The 19,626-nt window shown below is 32.5% G+C and overlaps 3 protein-coding genes across 5 annotated transcripts; 1 reads left to right on the forward strand and 2 right to left on the reverse strand.

The window, feature by feature from the left end:
• Window positions 1-2,481: 2,481 nt before the first annotated feature.
• On the forward strand, window positions 2,482-9,168 carry LOC107017684. Of its 3 annotated transcripts, XR_003577874.1 has the most exons (3): window positions 2,482-2,660; window positions 7,500-7,933; window positions 8,007-8,494. XR_003577874.1 is itself a non-coding variant. In XM_027916419.1 (2 exons), exon 2 carries the CDS (start codon window positions 8,511-8,513, stop codon window positions 8,715-8,717), a length of 207 nt encoding a protein of 68 aa, XP_027772220.1. In that variant the 5' UTR covers window positions 2,482-2,660; window positions 8,505-8,510; the 3' UTR covers window positions 8,718-9,168. The 3 variants fall into 3 exon arrangements, 2 of the variants coding, with proteins under 2 accessions (XP_027772220.1, XP_015073390.1); XM_027916419.1 differs by lacking the exons at window positions 7,500-7,933; window positions 8,007-8,494 and adding an exon at window positions 8,505-9,168; XM_015217904.2 differs by lacking the exons at window positions 7,500-7,933; window positions 8,007-8,494 and adding an exon at window positions 8,501-9,168 and having other exon boundaries at window positions 2,487-2,660.
• Window positions 9,169-9,547: 379 nt separating this feature from the next.
• On the reverse strand, window positions 9,548-10,816 carry LOC107016156. The gene has a single exon (XM_015216641.2). The coding sequence runs from the start codon at window positions 10,680-10,682 to the stop codon at window positions 9,660-9,662; it is 1,023 nt and encodes a 340-aa protein (XP_015072127.1). The 5' UTR covers window positions 10,683-10,816; the 3' UTR covers window positions 9,548-9,659.
• Window positions 10,817-17,104: 6,288 nt separating this feature from the next.
• On the reverse strand, window positions 17,105-19,053 carry LOC107017396 (transcription factor MYB64-like). The gene is made up of 2 exons (XM_015217636.2): window positions 18,835-19,053; window positions 17,105-18,233 (listed from the first exon to the last, which is right to left on the reverse strand). The coding sequence occupies exons 1-2, from the start codon at window positions 18,989-18,991 to the stop codon at window positions 17,452-17,454; spliced, it is 939 nt and encodes a 312-aa protein (XP_015073122.1). The 5' UTR covers window positions 18,992-19,053; the 3' UTR covers window positions 17,105-17,451.
• Between the last annotated feature and the right edge of the window lie 573 nt (window positions 19,054-19,626).

Below are 19,626 nucleotides of genomic sequence, written 5' to 3' on the forward strand. Positions count from 1 at the left end.
TATATATATTTTAAATTATGATTTTAAATTTTGTTTAAGTATTTTAAATTGTTAATTATTGTGATTTAAATACTTTCAATTTAGCTCGTAAATATATAAATTATTGAAAAATGCATTTTCTCCCTCGGTCATAATTTATGTAGCAAAAATGAAATTCGAGAAGTCAATCAAATTTTTCTTTAACCATAATTTTTTTATGTTTTTTTAGAAAAATATTTTAAGTAATTTATTATTATTGTGAAATCGATGGTCAAAGTAAAATTTTAATAAGAGATCTTAAGAATATTCGACAAAATTAATTTTTGCATGCGTCATATGTGTATCTCGTGGACCACATATGCATTCTATGCATTGTACGTACATTTCGAGTCCTCTTTTCAGCTTCACTTTTTCATTTCTTTCGAAAAGTATTGTAAAAAAACACTCTAAAGATATTTCAACAAGAATGTGTGGGTGTATTTTGTTGAGCTAACTTATGTTTTGTTTTAATTGTTCATTCTTAGCTCTACAAAGAAGTCATTAAAAAGAATTCAATCTATTGAAGTAAAAAATCATATAATTTCTTTTTACTTTTTATCATCAATACCCCTAAATTCTACGTGGCCTTTAGATAGTGGTGGTAGTTGGTTGTGAAATTGATAGAGTTGATTGTTATGGCTGGAGTGAAAAGATTTACTTCCAACGTGATCAAAAGAAAGAAAGGAATTATATGATTTTTTACTATAATAGATCGATCGACACTCCTTCGCCAGAAAATTATATTATATACCTAGATAAATATATATCTTTTTATATATAAATTATATGTTGACACTTCTTGACTTGTACACATTTAAATATTTTTTTAAGTTTTTTATAATCTTTGATTGAAATTTTGATTCTGCCATTGCCACCTCGAGTACCGATCGAGGTTCATGATGAAGTTGCCTACGAAGATATTATTTGAGGTCACAAATTAAGAATTTATGCATATAAGATGTTTGTGTCCGTAAGCTTCTCCAATATTTTAATAGGGATAACTCTCTCTCTCTAATTCCCCCACACTAGACATAGTTTTGCCAAAACACTTTCTTGACAAAAACGGAGGAGCAAATTTTACAACAATATTTTTACCAATAATAATGTCCCAATAAATATTACTTTCTCCGTTTAAAAAAGAATGACCTACTTTGACTTGAAACAAAGTTTAAAAAAAGAAAGAAGACTATTTAATCATGTGGTTCTAAATTAAAATTATGTCAAATGTACCAAAATGTCACATGTCACGTGAAAAATTAAAGTTAAAGTGATGCCAAAAAAGAAATGGATCATTCTTTTTTAAACAAACTAAAAAGAAAATAGGGATATTCTTTTTGAAACGAAGGGAATAGCTAACAATATTCGTACATAGTATACGAGGATGAGAAATATTTTTTAAAAGTGTAAAATGAAAATTACAATATCATAGAGCAACCAATATACAATTATTATTGAAATTCGTACTCGATTCATGATATTCATGTTGATTTTGTTTTTCACATATATTGTTTTTTTTTGTAGAGGTGATAAAACCTCTAATAGTGGTTGTCATGTCGTTTTTTATTGATGATACCACAATTCAAGGTTGGATAATGAATATGACTACTACTTATACCTTTTGTTGATGTTGAAGGACTTCATAAGAACACGACCACCTCCAACCCCAGTCTTCCTAATAGGTGTAGAAACCTCTTTGCTTTTACGGCTTCGGCGGTGCATCTCCTGAACTGCAGGAGCAACGACACTCGATACACCAACATGAATAACCTCAAAGTAACCTATCGTTCAAAATGAACTCGCTTGGGACCTTTCGAAGATAAATTAATAATGCAAATTGACAATTGTCAAATTATCATTTTAAGGTTATCTTGACAAAATGTTGATCATGATCAATTTCAAACTTAAGAAAAATTAAAAACCCTACTAAACGGACAAAGCCCCTTAAAAGTCTTGAAAATTGTGACGAAATTCCAACTAGGTACCAAGTCATTCTTTGGACCTAGTGGAATTATCAAACTCAAATTTGACTCCGTCAATCTCAAAATATTGACTTTGATCAAAACTCCAAAATTAAAAAACTGAAAAACTTCTCTAAAACACATTTAATTAATTCAAGAATTGCAGTATTGTACCACACATCCTTACAAGTCATAAATACTATCCTAAGCTATGAGGAGAATCAAATAGGAGAAAAAAAGCAAATCACGAAACGACCTTAAGCGTCGTTATAAAAATAAAATAGTGATATCCTAGATAAATAAAATAAAGTGAAATAGAAAGTCAGAGCTGCTTAACTGTTAAGTACCTCCACCATCAATTAATAGATTAAAAATTTGTATCATATTAAAAGTAAGTAATAATAATATGAATCCTCACGAAAAATTAAAATAAAATAAACAAATAACTAAAATTTAAATATATAATTATCCTTATACACACTATCAAAACACGTTAAAAATTTCTTTGGTTTTTAAATTCTGTAACAGCTAACCTTATTTCCCCAAATTTTGTTCCTTCCAACATTATCAAACAGAAACCCCGCAATTTTCAAATTAAGCCGTCTCCGGTGCTTCAGCCCATTCTTCCCGTATCTTTCTCCGGCGAGTCTCCGAGCAATCAGTTCCTCCGGCTGAAATCTAGCGGTAAGTAATACTCTCGCGGTTTCTGCCTTTTGATTTTCATAACTATACGTGTTTTCACATGTTGCAAATCGTTACTCTTTCTTCAAAATGAATTTTATCTGTAATATGAGAATCCCCAATATGGGTTTGATAGCATTGATATTTTCTGGTCTCCCACTGCCAAAATGAAGCCTCAAATCTTTTGTAAGATAATTTGCAGTCTTTTGCTTACACGAAATTGTTCAGTTTTTGGTCGTATTTGTCTTGCAACCCATGATAATTTTGACAGATATCCTGAGCAGGTCCATGTATATGAAAGTTAGGAGATTCAAGCTGTGGAGGCAATGTCTGGTTTTTTGTTTTGTTGTTGTTTTGGGGGTGGGGGGGATTACAAGCTGTTGATTCCAATATCATGGCCTCATGGGGCAAGACAAGTTTTCTTTAGAATAGTTTAATGTGTGGGCAATCGAAGGACTTTGATGTAGTACTCACTGCTCATAATGAGCCAGCAACATACTCAAGAAGTTTGTTAAGTTGCAAATTTGGGTTGGTTTACTATACAATCTGGAAATGGAAGCTAACTAAGCTAGAGAAATTACAGCGAAACAAAAAAGAAGAAATAAGAGGGTCTAAGAACTACGCTAAAAACTAGGGCTAATTCATTCTCAAAATATAAGCAAGTCCTTTCAGGGGGAAGTTATTTATAGGCTTAATACAAAGGGAAGTAGGATGGGAATGAGCAAACATGCTTCTCTAAAACAAGCCATAAGTGCCCAATGCTAACTTGAGCCTCCTTAATTCCTTTCCAGTTGCTTTAAGAGGCTTAAGAAATTCATATCGTATCAAATCTCCCTCCTTCAACTCACCCTTGTCCTCAAAAGTGTGCATTGTAATAAGCAAAGAACTCATGTGTAGATTCACCGTTTTTAAACATTTTTCAGTGTTATCAAAAGAATAAAGATCCAAAAAGCATTAAAATGCTACTCTAGTTCTGCTGGCTTTATTTTTTCAAGAGCTTTTGCAGCACGTGAAACAACTGCAACTCCTCCCATGTCAAACTTCATTAGCTCTATCAAGCACCAGGTTTAGTGTTGATGTTGTACCACCACAGTCAAAAGTCAATTTCGTTCCAACCAAGGCTAACAACTTCTTTGTGACTTCTGCACTAGTAGGCTTATAAGATACAAACAACGACATACCCAATGAAATTCCACAAATGGGGTCTGAGAAGGGTGGTGTGTAACGGAACCTTACTCTTACCTCATGAAGGTATATAGGTTGTTTCCGATAGACTCTCGGCTTAAGTAAAGCATAACAAAACAAGAAGAAAATATAATACTATTAGCAAATAACATGATAATTGAAGCATAGAAAACATGTAATAATAAAATTGAAAAGTATAAGAAAGTAGGAGAAAAGGAAATACTATTACCACTGATGAGGGAAACTAGATTGACTAACTACTAATTTTTCTATCCTTATCCTTTGACATCCATATCCGCTTATCTAGGGTCATGTCCTCGATAAACTACAAGTGTTTCAAATCCTGTCCAATCACCTCCCCTCTCCCCAATACTTCTTTGGCCTACCTTTACCCTTTCTTGGACCCACTATAGCCAACCTCTTATATCTCCTCACTGGGCATATGGACATCTCGTCTTCACATGTCCGAACCATCTATGTTTCACTTGACTCCTACTTTTTCCTAAATATCTTCATTCCTAATCATATCTCGTCTAGTATGCCCACACTCTCAACATCCTTATTTATGCTAATTTCATCTTGACGTGCGAGCTCTTGAACGACCAAACGTGGTCCCTTACAAAGTAGCTGGTCGAATAACCACTTTATGAAACTTATCTTTAAGACTTGGGTGGCACATTCTAATCACATAAGACACTGTATGTGAGCCTCTATTTCCTCCACCTCACTTCAATACGACGTATTACATCCTTGTCAACCTCACTATATCCTTGGCTTTAAGACCCAAGATATTTGAACTTTTCTCTCCTAGCGATGACCTTAGTATCAATCCTCACTTCCACATCCTCCTCATGGGTAATGTCATTGCACTTGCAATCTAAGTACTCAATCTTAGTCCTGCCCAACTTAAACCCTTTAAAGTCTCAGGTCTGTGTCCAACCTCTAGCTTATTGTCAATCGATACAATGCCATTTGCAAAACAATTCACCCTTGGATATGTCGCAGTGCATTCATCATCAAGGCAAATAAAAATGGACTAAGCATTGATCCCTGGTGTAACCCTATCACGTCTAAAAAATGCTCCGAATCTTCTCCCAAGTCCCATTATCCTCACCCATGTCATGGATCGATCATACATGTCCTGATGTCCTTAATCTCCCTAATGTAGGCTTCATGTATTCCTTTAGCCTCCAAACATCTCTATAAAACTCTTCTAATGACTTTGTCGTATGTTTTTCGAACACCATATGTAAGTCCCTCTTTTTCTCACAGTACTGCTCTTCCAATCTACTCACGAGATGATTGACTTCTATAGTTGAACGCCGTGGCAAGAATTCAAATTGGTTCTTGGTGCTGCCCCAGAACCATTAGGTACACCGTACACATGGAAGAGCCCTTGGAAAGGTAATATTGTAGACACCAATATCATTGGATCAATCAGTACAAGTTGGAACTGCTCATGCTCAAATTCATGTGACCAGCAGTTAACCCCACAGTGTAGTTCAAATTATTGAACCCAAGCATTGGGGTTGGCATGTTCCATTTGGTCCTCTGCAAACTTAGTACTCAATCTCTATCCAACATGAAGCGCACGTTTGACAGTTTGGGCCTCATTCCAGTACTCTTCTAAAGAAATAAAATTGCTAGATAGGTCATACAATTCCATCATTTAGGGAACAGTCTTCACACCAACAAGAGTATGATCCATTGCAATATCAGTGCTAGAACTGTTATGCCCCTTCTTTTGTTTTTTTCTCAGTGTCCACCTTGGAGTCATAGTGAAACTCTCTATCAGTTGACAGTATCTCAGATGGTATGCACCAAGTGATAGCAATTCCTGTTGCAACATATGACCACTGCAAAAGTTTGTCCCTCAAATTCCCTTTACTGGTGCACACTGCAAATGTTGTAGCTGTACCAAGGAAGCAAATTTGTCCGTAAAACATTCTTTCTAACCCACATTGCCATAAGCAACACGAGAGCTAAATAATATCCACTAAACAGAGGAGTCGATGTGAACATGCTTATACTTTACCAGTTCTTCTTCGACTTCAAGATAGCCAACTTGATCCATTTTACACCAGAATTATGCCAACTAACAAAGCTACCCTGGAGATTGCCTTATCTGGACGAACCCACAGGAATCTTGCAATATCTCAAAACAATGTACGTCTTCCTTGTGGTGCATCACCAGATATCATTGAATACCAGGACTGCTAGTTCTACATTAACAGTCTCTTCCTCAACATCTGTTGCTTCGTCTTCCTCATCTACAAGGGTACCCTGTGAACCATCTAACGATGAAGCAGGTTCCACTTCTTCATGCTTTATTGCATCTATTTGCATGGTTGTAGCTTCAACAGTTGAAAGATCTGCCTCTACCACCATCTGCGTGTTGTAGCTTTTTCTTCCATGTGCTGCTGAGCATTTCTGGGCTTGGCTAAACTCATATCACCATACATCCATCTGATCATTCGTATTTTATGGAAATTGCTGGGCTGCCGGAAGCACAACACTCGCTCATGTAACATTGCTAGTCTTACGACTATTTTGTAGAACTTGTTTTGCTTATGGTGGAGGATGAAACACATAATTGAGGCTGCAACAGTTCTGCCCCATTTGGGCCTTTTAATTCCAATACTCTATAATTGTCTTTTCGGAAAAATTAAGGGCATTTTAATGAAGTCAAGGGCACATGAGGCTGATTTACCTAAGAGGCACGGCCAAGTCCAAGCCGAGCACAACAGTCATGGTCATGCCATACAAATGGTTATAGAAAATCATCATCAAAATTTGAATTGATGAATATGAATGAGAAGTCTTAATGGATTAATGGTGTGGATACAGTGAAAGACCGTAAAATTCATGTAGCTTGGAGGGCTATTGTTTCATGTATTGTGCAGAATTTTGACTGCAATTCTGCTTACAAACCGTAAAATTCATGTAGCTTGGAGGGCTATTGTTTCATGTATTGTGCAGAATTTTGACCGCAATTCTGCTTACAATATGTTTTAGCAGATGATATGTGAGATACAATGATCAAATAGCATCATGTGATGTTCTTGTTATCATGTTTATTAGGTTTAAATGATTAGATAGGTAATTGAAAACTGTGTGTTTTGATGAGAAAAAGACAAGTTGAAGCCAAAGTTTAGGTACTTGCTTGTGATATCAGCTTGTGCTGTAGACAATGTGAATTGTTAAACATGAAATTGTATATGAATTTGTTACAGGAGGAGGTTCTGAAACCTATTTGTGTCTGATAACTTTACTAATATTTAGATATGGTTATAATAGTTTTTTAAAAATGTAAAGTGCCTTTTCCTGTATTGCAGTCTAAGGATACGGGTGCGGATTCCTTAATATCTGGGTAATGAAATAAATCTAGTTTATTTAACGGGGCTTTTTCAGTATAGTGGTAGTTTTAGAAGTCTAATGATCCGTGAGACCTACTGTATGATGAATAAGTGGTACTATAGGTTCATATGTTATCACAAGAATACGAGAAGGACAATTAGGATTTCTTTGAAGTACATGACAGTTGCTGGAATGAAGGCTAATTTTATTTCAAGAGTGCCAAGTTTTCTTCCTTTTGTCTTGATATGGAAGCTGGTGGTTCTGTAAGGAGGGTTCTAATGAATGAACAATGTGTAACAGTATAATTTCTGGCCATGGAATGCATGGATTTGGTGGAAGATCAGAGGTACTTGGGCCTTTTAGCCTGTAGTCAGTGCAGGGTTGTTGATAGAGCATTCTTCTGGTATATCTTCATGTCTGTGCCATGTTCTTGCAGCATGCTTGTGACATGGTGCAAGACATGTGTCAACAAGAACCAGCACCTATTTATTTTGGGTAGTACCTAACACTTGGAATCAGAAGAATAGAGAAGTTGCTGTAGAGGCGCTGCTCAAAATCTCATGGTTGACTCTAAGATTGCGGCGAATCTTTATTCTGCTTTTTCATTTTTATGGATGTGAGGATCCTGCAGATGTGATGCTTCAAGCACTGACACAACATATTTGGAAGAAAAGTTTCATCCCATAGTTTGAGTTAGGTGGAGAAACGGTTCACATGTTATTGCTATAGAGCTGGTCTGAATTTTACATTGGACGCTTAATGCTTAATATCTTGGTGTTCTTTTACATAACAATGTGCTGCTTTCAGTTTGCAGAAGAAGAATCTGCAGGGATTGCCATGAATAACTTTGCCGTCTATAGATGAGTACTTTTTGCCTTTGGTTCTTTCTAGTGCTGGGTTATTGGGAATTATTTCCGAAACTCCTGTAATTTGGAAGCCATTTGTAGGACTTATTTGAAACTGCTACACTCTATTCCAGCCTTCCTGTTGCAACGTAGCCGTTTAGGAGGTCGTTGCAGCAGTTAATGCATTTTTTTTGTCTGTTATAGGAATCAGGAAATGAAGTAACTGATCTTTGTGTTGTGTAGTTTCTGAAAATAGCATTAAAGAGAATTTATCTAGTTCCTTATCTGTTATATTCTATTTTTACTTTAGGAATTGTAACTTAGGCTCTTTATCATCTCACGGAAGCTTCTGCATTTCAGAGAAAATTGTGTTAATATCTTTCCTTTTATATGCCAATGTGATATTTGTGTTTTAAGTGATCTGGGGCTTTGCAACTATGATATTTTTTCTCTCAGGTAGAAAAATATGAGTATAAAACCAACTGTTGCATTGAGAGCCATTCTCGTTGGAGGAATAGCTGCCTTTGCAAAAATTGGTGGTGCCGTTAAAGCTGCAGGAGGAGTAAAATTAGGTGCAGCTGCTGCTGCCATGACTGCTGCAGCAACAGCAGCTGTATCAGGATCCAAACAGGAAGAAAAGAAGGATGGTTCTCAGCAGTTGTCGTCCAAGTGATGCACACAACTCATGTGTTATTTTTTTCTTCAATGTAACGTCTAAACTGTCAAAATAAAAGTTGTAGGGTGGTGGAATATGCCAGTCAAATGGTTTCCCAGGATGATCTTTAATAGCTAAGATATATGGGTTCTTACAACTGCGGGACTCGTTAGTTCTGTACTAGTGGAAGTTGGAGTTTGTTGAAGTGATCATTCAGTGCCTGTGCTAGATGCAATTTGTTTTCCCTCCAATACCTGAGGTATGTAACTGTTTTTGTACCAGTAAAGGATATATTACTGCTTCCGTGATACTTTCAAAAGCAAAATTTATGTTTTTATAAGGTTTTATAACATGAGATCTGTCAATAAACCCAGATGGAACTTCTGTTCTGGGCACGGGAATGGAGTAACTCCTTTTACAATAACTAACTATTGGATATATTTACTTCTTTAAATCTCTCTTCATGTTACCCTTCATCTCTTTGTTTTGTAATATCATTGTCCCTTTGCCCATTTGATGATAAATTAACGAGAGAAATATTGAAAACACCCCTGAACTTGTCAAAAAGTGTTAATATTAAGGGTGTTTTTTAAGCCTTTCAATGGTTCGAGGATGAAACTAATAATTCGGGCCGAGTTTAGGGGTGTTTTCAGTACTTCTCTCTAGCGGTAAGATATGTGAAGGTCTTATACCTTAAATGTTTGCACAGACAGCCAGAAGTATGAAATTCTTATTTAATCAAATTCCAACATACATATTAGTTTTCCTAAACTGTTAGTCAACCATAATCAATCATGACATAAAATAATATCTAACACAACCATGATGACATACAGAATGACCAAAGCTGATAAAGATATTAAATCTTTTCTATCATAATAATTCTCATAAATATTATCCATTGAAAAAGTCAAATACAGAGAGAAATATTTCACCCACAGAAGATACAAGTAAAATAATTTAAACTTGATAACTCTCCATTTGCACATCTTGAGACTTCAAAGGTTCATACTCTCCCAAATAAACTTCAAGATGATCAGAAAGTGCAGACTTGTCAATGTTCTCATGGTGATAGGACTTACAAACAAAGTAAATAATTGTTTGAATCACCAAACCAAAGAGTATCAAAGTAAACAATAACAGAAGACAAAACAACCCAACCCCTACTCTATACAACATCCCTAGATGCATATGATGGCTTCCATGTACCACAAACTTCTTGAAAACAAAGTTCAAGATACCAAGTGAGAGATTGAACTTGAAAAAGAAAACCAAGGCTATTCTCATCTTCCCCTTTAACAAATCCTTGCTTTTGATCATGGCTTTCACTCCATATGAATCCTCCAACACAGTTACCACAGTAGCTAAGTGCCATATAACCGAAAGGTACACAGATCCAACAACATAAACAATCGCCGTGATCACAAAAATGAAGTTGGCAAGACCATGATTTTCACCCCGCATGCTGAAAGCCCATACAAACCATAAAGCTAAGAGAAAGAAGGAAACAAGGTTGTAGATGAAGAAACAAAGGAAAGCACACAAGAAAGTCACCATAACTCTCTTCCAAACTTTAGGAACAACACTCATAACTTTCTTGTAACCGACTTCACGCGACGTGTATATAGAAGCAATTGTGTAAACCACAGCTGAGGTAGATAAAAGGGAGAAGATGATGAGGATAGTGAAGTAGACAAATATGAAAAGCCATAGAGAGGTTTTCTCTGAATCTATGTGATCAGAGATCCTGTTGTATTTTGCCGTGCCCGTGTGAGTATGTCTGAGCTGAGATTCAGAGTGTTTAAGGTCAGAAAAGAAAAGATGGTAAACTTCCATGTGAGCTAAGAAGATGAAGGACATAGGAAGGATCAAAGATAGGGTGATTTGGCTGAAAATTTTCTTCCATTGGTAGATGACTTTGTAGGCTTCTATGTAGATATCAAAGAGGCCTAAGAATTGCATCTCTTCTTGTTCTCTATCCATGGTTAGTTGTATAGAAAGAGGATATGAAAATGGAGTTGAATATGAGATTTAATATATCATAGGAAATTGGATATATTTATATTAGTGTTTCTCTCTCTCTTAGGTCAATTGGTTGGAAAAATATAAAAAGAGAATTTAAAAAATAAGGATTTGAAGCTTGAATAAGTACAATATCCTTAGAGAAATATTGCTCGTATATTAAGTAAAATATCGACAAGTTTTTTCTAGATTCCTTGAAGTCAATAGATATGGCAAAAATTTAATAGGCATTTCTCAAGGAAGTCATATTATACATAAAAAGAATTTGTAGAAGTTCTTTTTTATTTTATTTGGAACAGGTATTTGTGTTTAAGTAATTCAAAACTAATTTTATAACTTAGTAAATACTTTATAGAAATGAAACAAATACAAAAATAAATTGTATTTATTTGAAGTCCAAGTCAACTAGTCAACTCATTTTATAGAGACCCTTCCACAAATAATTAAAGAGCCTCTATCAATTTTGCTCTCTTGAAAGGGAGCTATATGTGGTGCATTATAGGATTTGATTATTGATTTAAAATGTGTGGGGTGGGGTGGGTGGGAGGGCGGAGTTGTACAGACAAAAATATTTTCTGATTTTCTCATGTTTAGTTGGTCAAAAGTTTTGGAATATAAGTTTCTTTAAAATGATGAAAGTAGGAAAAAAATTAGTTTGCAAGCGAGATTTCACATTAATTACATCATACCTATCGTACTGGGACCAAACACTCGGCGCCTCCATCCCCATCACTACCCCTACCTTACCTACCATAACATTTATCTATATTATATATAAATATTTTCCATCGTATCGAACACATCGTGGGTTTTTTCAACTTCATGGATGATCATGATCATTGATTTTATTATAACAAAAAGGTGATAAAAACTAAAATTTGAAATAAAACAAAACACATATTATTCTTAATATATATTTGGAATAAAATGAAAATAAATGATAACTAATCTGATGCAAGTTACAACTAAGTTTCACAAAAGATAAAATGGTCAAATAAAATATCATCACATCATTTAATTCAACAAATAGAGCTATTTATAATGGGACGAAAATATATACATTACTATAACAGACAAAATTAATTGGAAGACGTGATTGGATGAAAGATGAGAAATAGACTTTGAAAAAACTAATGGGTTGTTTGGATTAGATACAAGTTATGTAAAAATTATGTGAAGTCGTGGAATATTAAAATACATTGGCATGAATATTTTATTTTCTTAAACATCCTTCCCTCTATAATAATGTACGAATTAGTTATATCGGGAATAATTATGCAACAACTAATTATGAAAATTGAAAATGATCCTTTGTTGAATAAATTTTTATTTTTACATATTAAGAGAAAAATAATCCTATTTTATTTTTAGCATTGGTTACTCATTTCAAATTATTTTTCAAGTTTATTAGTATTTGAATATCATGATAAAAATATATACTCATTTATTATTTCTTAAGAATCGTGTAAAGTCTAAATAAGTAAAAGTGAATTGAAAGTAAGTAATAAAGAGATGGTAAATTATCATATTTTATTTATGAAACCAAACAATTCCTTAAATGATGAGAAATTTGTTGGGCGGCAAAGACCAAGACTAATTCAACGGGTCTTTACGCGCATCGGCGAATTTTCTTACGCCTTCGTTTTCCTCGGTTTTTTATTTGATATTTGATATTTATTTTAAATATATTAAATTAGAATTCATGTCGAAATTCTCATGACGGGCAAAACATTTCCAAACAAAGATATTTTGTATACATGAAAATTTAAATTTGAAACCTCTAATATTAAGAAATTGAAATGCTTAATGCTCGACACAATTCTTTAGCAAAACATATATTAAGTGCTTGTTTGATTATGAATATGTTTTTATTTTTTTTGTTAACATAAAATTATTGAAATGTTACGAAGTTGAATTTTCGGAATTTGAAAAACTCTAGAACACTATTTTCATAATGTTCGCTCTGAATTCACTCACAAAAATTCAAAAAAAATTCAATTTTTTATTCATATCCAAACTAATTTTCAAACATCATTTTCAATTAGATAATATATATTATTTATGTTAAATTTCATAATTTTTATATCTTGACGCCCACTAATTAAGAGAGAAGTGTTAATTTGTCCATGTACTATGCAGAGTTCTACATAACAATAAAGAGAATCAAGAGACCTATAGGCTATAATTAATTAGATGGTTCGATTTGTCTTTATTTTTTTTTCTTTCTAAAAAGAGTTTAGGAAAATAATTTGAAAAACAAGTGACGATATTTCATATTTATTGTGCGATTCGAGTCTTTTCCATCCTCTAATACTTCATCTTCACCCCACCTCGTAGTTTCCACTCCATATCCAGTGACACATTCATTATTTTCACAGAGAAAATTTGAAAAATAAAAATGTAGTGCCTCTAATCTTATGTTTAGGTAATTCAATATATATATACATTAAAAGTTAAAAATTTGTCCTATTTGTATATATAGCGTAATTTTTGTTACGAGGAGGTTTGGGCAAACACTCTTCCGCTCCCCTAGATCTATCCAGATCACATCCCTACCCCATCGGTAACCAGACTCATCTATGATAATATATATATATATATATATATATATATATATATTTTGATATCTAAATGTATATATATACATTGATGCTTAAACTCATGAATATAAGTACGTAGTGCGTGTTCTGTATTGACAAACAACAACATACCCGTGAAATTTTATTAGGTGGTGTCTGAAGAGATAGAGAGCCTATTTCCGAAAGACCCTTCACTTAAGTGCATCAAATTCAAATAAAAAAAAGAAGATAAATTATGAAGAAAGTATAACGACTAATAACAAAATTAATGTAAAGTCTTCTACAAGAAAAAAAACAAGGGAAAATTACGCAACAAAACAAACTTATATTATTTAATTACTCATCATAGTTATATTTTGTTATAATTACCACTGACAACTAACACTATACATTAATTACGTTGATTGACTTCGAATTTGTATAGTTAGTTATGTTAGTATATGTATAATTCGCCAGAATATACAAATACATATGTATAGTATATAATTATATAACCTATATACATATACAATTCACCTCTCTCCCACTCTCTGTCCTCTCTCTTGCTTGCCTCTCTCCTCTCTCTCCCAATCTCGCTCGCGTCTCTCTTTCCTCTCCCAATCTCGCTTGCCCTATATACAAATGTATGTGTATAATATACAATTATATACATATACAATTCACCTCTCTCCCACTCTCTGCCCTCTCTCTCACCTCTCTCCTCCCTCTCTCTATATTGCTCGCCTCTCTCCTCCATCTCTCAGTCTCGCTCGCCTCTCTCCTCCCTCTCCAAGTCTCGCTCGCCTTCCCAGTCTCTCTTGCCATATATACAAATATATATGTATAATATACAATTATATAATCAATATACATATACAATTCACCTTTCTCCCACTCTTTTCCCCCTCTCTCTACCAGTCTCGCTCGCCTCTCTCCTCCATGTAACATGTAGCCACAAGTTGTAATTATCAAATTATAGCTATGGAGAGTAATTAATTATTTTTAAGTGGCTATATGTGAAAGTTTCCCCAAAAACAATAACTACAACAGAATAGTATGGTAATCGGAACACAATAGATAACATAGGACAAGAACTACAATGATACAAGTAGAACTATGACTAGATCGTCTAGATATAATGCACGTAGGTAATCTATTTTAATACAAATATCATCAATGACTGATTTCACGACTTAACACATGACTATATAACACAAGTCTACCATAAATCTTGCCATGATTTGACGCATGTATAAAAATACTTTCAAATTCCGTTTGTCCATACATTTTGGTCCTAAAATTCAAAATAATTCTTGGAGATTATTTTAAACAATTGCTTGTTTATTGAATTGACTCATCATATCAAATGTAAATTTGAAAAAAAACACGTTAGAAAATTTTTCTAAGTTTTCATCAGCAAAAAATTAACTATTTTTTTTCATGTCCAAAGATAACACTTCAAATACTATTTTCTTTCCCCTCAAATCCCAAACAAATCATATTACAACACCTATTTATAGTGTAACAGCTAGCAACCATCTTTTCAACAAAGTATGCATCATGCATTACTCCTTCCAATAATACGACTCAGTCGTATATTAAATAATTGACTTAAGTCATTTACGACACCTAAAAGTTATCCGCATAATTCACTTAGATATTTCAATTAAAACTTTTACCTATTGAACATCTCCACCCTTCCAAATTTAATCGAACATTTTTTTATTTATATGACACATTATTTGTGATTCACCCCAAAGAGGCGCGTGAGAGGGTAGGCTTTTTTTAGGAAAAAATATTCTTTTTCTTCCTCCCTATTTACCGATCACTTCCTCCATCACACCAGTCATTGCCGCCATTATACATCCATCTTCTTCCTCGTTTTTTCTCCTGATACTTCACTTCTACCTCCATCATTATTGTTTTTTTGTTTCACCATTGCCTTCTACCTCCATCAAAACTTTTTTTGTTTTTCTATTACCATCATACTAGGAGGATTGGTGGTACCTTCATTGCCGCCATGGCAGCCACCATCATTATCGGCATTGAATTTATAGAGAGCTTGAAATTTGAATTTCGTTTCTTTGTTGTTAATGTAGTGTTTTGGCGTTAAATTGATGGAGATTTGTGTGAATTTTGTTAAAGGACTTCCCTATTTATTTTTTATTTTGCTCACATTTTTGTAAGGGCACTTCTTCAATCGAAAAATATAAAACTGATTAATTTTCCGACGAAGTTCATCTTTTCGTCAAAAATGAAACGAGGAAGACAGTTAAATTTTATTTTATTTTTTTACCCATGGCCAACTCTTTCGTAACTCATCAAAAATAGCAATAAATCTTAAGATGAACCAAGAAGATTCGAAAATAATAGAATATTTACAGAGGAGGGTTGCCGTTGGGGGTGGGGCACTGTAGAAGGAGAGGAGTTTTGGACTCCATGGAATAGAAGGGTAGGTAAGTTACAGGATTTATATGATTTCTTTTTTAATTTTTAACATAAAAATAATTTCTTTTTTCTTTTACTTTATGATATATTTTTTGGACTCCAAAATACCAAATGTCAACATTTAATTCGTCAAATTGTCATGTCATCGTGAGTGTATTTCACACAAATTATACTTTTAGCTTATTGTCAAAAAAAATGTTTAAATGGTTCAAATTTGGGAGGGTAAAGGTGTTCAATTGATACAAGTCTTGTTGAGGTGTCTAAATGAATTATGCAAATAAATTTAAGAGGCTATAGATGACTTAAGCCTAAATAATTTAATTTTGACATGAATTATTTGGATTATGCATAGAATCTTCAAGTTTTTTTTAAATAAAGTATATATATTTGAAAATTATATAAAAAGTATTATAAGTCACAATAACTATATATTCAAATTATTTAAATAATCTATTATTAAAGATATGATAAAAGATAGACTTTTATAAATCTTAAAATCCGAAAAATACCATATAAATTGAGATGGAGGAAAGTATATAGTTACAAAGATAAATAAGAGAACTCGATATAACATAATAGCTTGTCAATCTAATAGTAATAACTTCAAATTTTTGAGAAATACTATCCAACATTACACCATATATTAGTAAATAGAAAGAAAGATTTAGTGTCTTGACTATAACTCGACTAAGATACATTCCATGTTATATATACGTAATATACCGTGTGGAATTGTTTGGTTTGTAAATAAATTATAGTGAGAATATAATGTATAAAAATCAAATAATGATGAAATTATTTGGTAATATATACTTTATTGATAAATGTTTGATTCATTGCACTAAAAATGAAATATACAAAATATATAAGAATTACTATGATTATCCTAGGTTATGGTATAAAATAGATAAAAATCTCTTCTACATTTAATCCGAAGTTTCGAATGTGAAATTTTTTTTAAAATGATAAAATTTTATATAAGTGCACAAATATCTCTTATCTAAAATCAAGACCCGAAATGAATATTGAACGATGAATATCTGGAAAAAAGTAATATATGGATGGACATTATACATGTAATATACATTCCACTATCAAACTAGTATGTAGTAACTCTCAGTGCATGTTTCAAATAGCCATCAACAACATTTTATATATATATATAGAGAGAGAGAGAGCTTCAACTTAAAATGTTGCAATTTTTACATCTTCTTGACATTGATATATAATAATATATCACATCAATTTAGTTTCTCTCTTTTTTACTTAAGAGATTAGCAACTTAAATCTTACCTGCACGAAATTGATTACTTACACTTAATTTCTACCAAAAAAGGACATATTTACATGTCATATAACACATGGGAAAAAGAAAAGCAACACAAATGTAATATACATAATCCAAAGAGTCCATATACAGTTGAATAATATCAAAGTTTATTACATATATTATACTACAAGTGTTCAAAATCCATGTCCCTAAAAGAAATTAGGATGATTAAGTAAAACCTAAGAGTACTTTTTTTTTTTACCTTAGAGGTTAAAGAAATAGCCTAGGCTAAGCTATCACTTGAGTTAACAACAACTATATATAGGTGAAATTGGCATGATAAAGAAATTATAACTAGGATTTAGGAAGCATAACAAATACTTATATTATAATTAGACATTGAAAAGAATTGTTAAACCTTAAACAAAAAATTTAGCCAAAGAAGAAAAAACAATCAAGAAGAAATCCCCACACCAAGAAAATCTATAAAGGGAATATCTTTCTTTTCCCTTGCTTCTTCTCCATATTTTTGTTGTTCAATGTTTTCCTTGAGAATTCTTCCAAAGGAAAATGTACTATTGCTAACATTCACAACTCTTTCAGTTATACTGTCATATTCGTTTCTATCAACATAACTGAAAGGATTCTGAAAAGTCGTACTCCTTTTGCAATTATTATTATCTCCTCCTCTTCCGTGAATTGAAAAGCTTAAATTATTTTGACATAAAGATTTTTGATCTATTGAGCTTTCTCTAAACAAATGACTCCCAATTCTTCCACAAAATTCAGGTGAACTAGAAGAATATGTAGTAGACATTGAGAAAACCCTATCTTTATTAGGGTTTTGAAATTCAAAAAAGTTAATTTTGGAGCCATAATTACCTTCTTGTATTCTCATATTATTATTATTGTTGTTGTTGTTGTTATTCCTTCGTCGAAAACCATAACATGATGATTTAGAATCACTTAGAAAATTATCATGTTGTTGTTGTTGTTGATATAAACTTCTTTTACCACAAATCTTTGATTGTTCCCTTTGTTTTCTTGCCATTAAAACATGCCAATGATTTTTCACAGCATTATCAGTTCTACCTGGAAATAATCTTGAAATTAATGCCCATTTATTTCCATGTATTCTATGAGCACCAATAAGTCTCTCTTCTTCATCTTCACTAAATGGTCTTCTATTAATTCTTGGATCAAGTTGGTTAAACCATCTTAATCTACAACTCTTCCCTATTAAAAAAAAATAATTAAAATTAGTAATTTATTTTCAATAGGAAAAAAAAAACAATTAATGTGTGTGACTTAACTTCTAGAGCAAGATCTTTGCATTTAATTTTCTTTTTTTTTTAAAAAACAGTTGAGAAGATACTATCAATGGAAACTGTTAGACTTTATATATGTATGAATTATGATGATAAAAAATAATAATTCCATTTTAGCCAAGTTTATAATAAGGAAAAGTAAGTAATAAATGTTATCCATCTATATATTTTTTTTTAAATGAGCAAAATAATAATAAATGAAATTCTTTTAACATTTAATAGACTTGAGAAGTATTTAATTTGATCTTAAACAACTTTTGACAATAAATTTAAATACTCAAAATGTTTTCAATATAGATTTAATAAACCCTAATTTTAAAACAGTATAGCATCAAATATCAATCCATAGATTCATTTTTTTTCTTATGACATGATACTCAAACTTAGATTTATTAATTTAAATCGAACGAAGAAAAAGTAAACCTATTTATTTCAGATGATCAAGTCAACACATTATAATTTTATAATTATAATCCAAAAACTCAATAAGTATATGATTAATTAATTACCTGATCTTCCTTGAAGTTTTTCAGCTATAGAGTTCCAATTTTGAGGACCATATTGTTCTACAAGCTGCCGGAGTTTTTCGTCTTCGGCCGGTCGCCAGTGGCCACGTGGACAGCTACTTCTAGTTGTATCGTCACCGGAACCACCACCTTCCGCCATGTATGTCGCCGGAAAAAGTTGTAATATTAGTGATCTTGATGAGATGAAAGAAAAATAATGGAATAAAGTTGTTATATTTATAATATATAGTTTTTATATCAAATTAAGAAGAGTAAAAGAAAGTGGGTTGGTTTAGAGATATATAGATGACTGATGGGCAGTCACTTTTGTTGGTTTTACACGACAAATTGGGAAGTGAGAGGAGGAAAAACAAACGTTTAGTCGTGGAGTCAAAATTTTCATTAACGATTCAAAATATGAAAGAAGTACACAATTTAATATCTATTTTATTTTAGACATTGATAATAAATATAAACAATGTAATTTTTCAATAAAGGGGTTCGGATAAATTAACCCTAGTTACAAAATGGTTTCGCCTTGTTTGAGAAAAGATAAAAATAAAATTCTATTCGACTTTCATTATCTTATTTCCAAATTTCTTATACGTTTTATAAATCGATTGTTTTACATTTTATCTTTTACAAGGTGACTCTGAATATATTGTCTAAATACTCTATAGAGGCGAAGTCAAAAATTAAAATTATCGAAGGTGCCACTATTTAATACATAAATTATATCACATAATAATTAGTTAGGGTAAAGTTTAGGGTGAAACGAGTCTCCACTAAATGTCC

Source organism: Solanum pennellii, chromosome 4 (assembly GCF_001406875.1).
Source record: "Solanum pennellii chromosome 4, SPENNV200".
NCBI classification, from domain to species: domain Eukaryota; kingdom Viridiplantae; phylum Streptophyta; class Magnoliopsida; order Solanales; family Solanaceae; genus Solanum; species Solanum pennellii.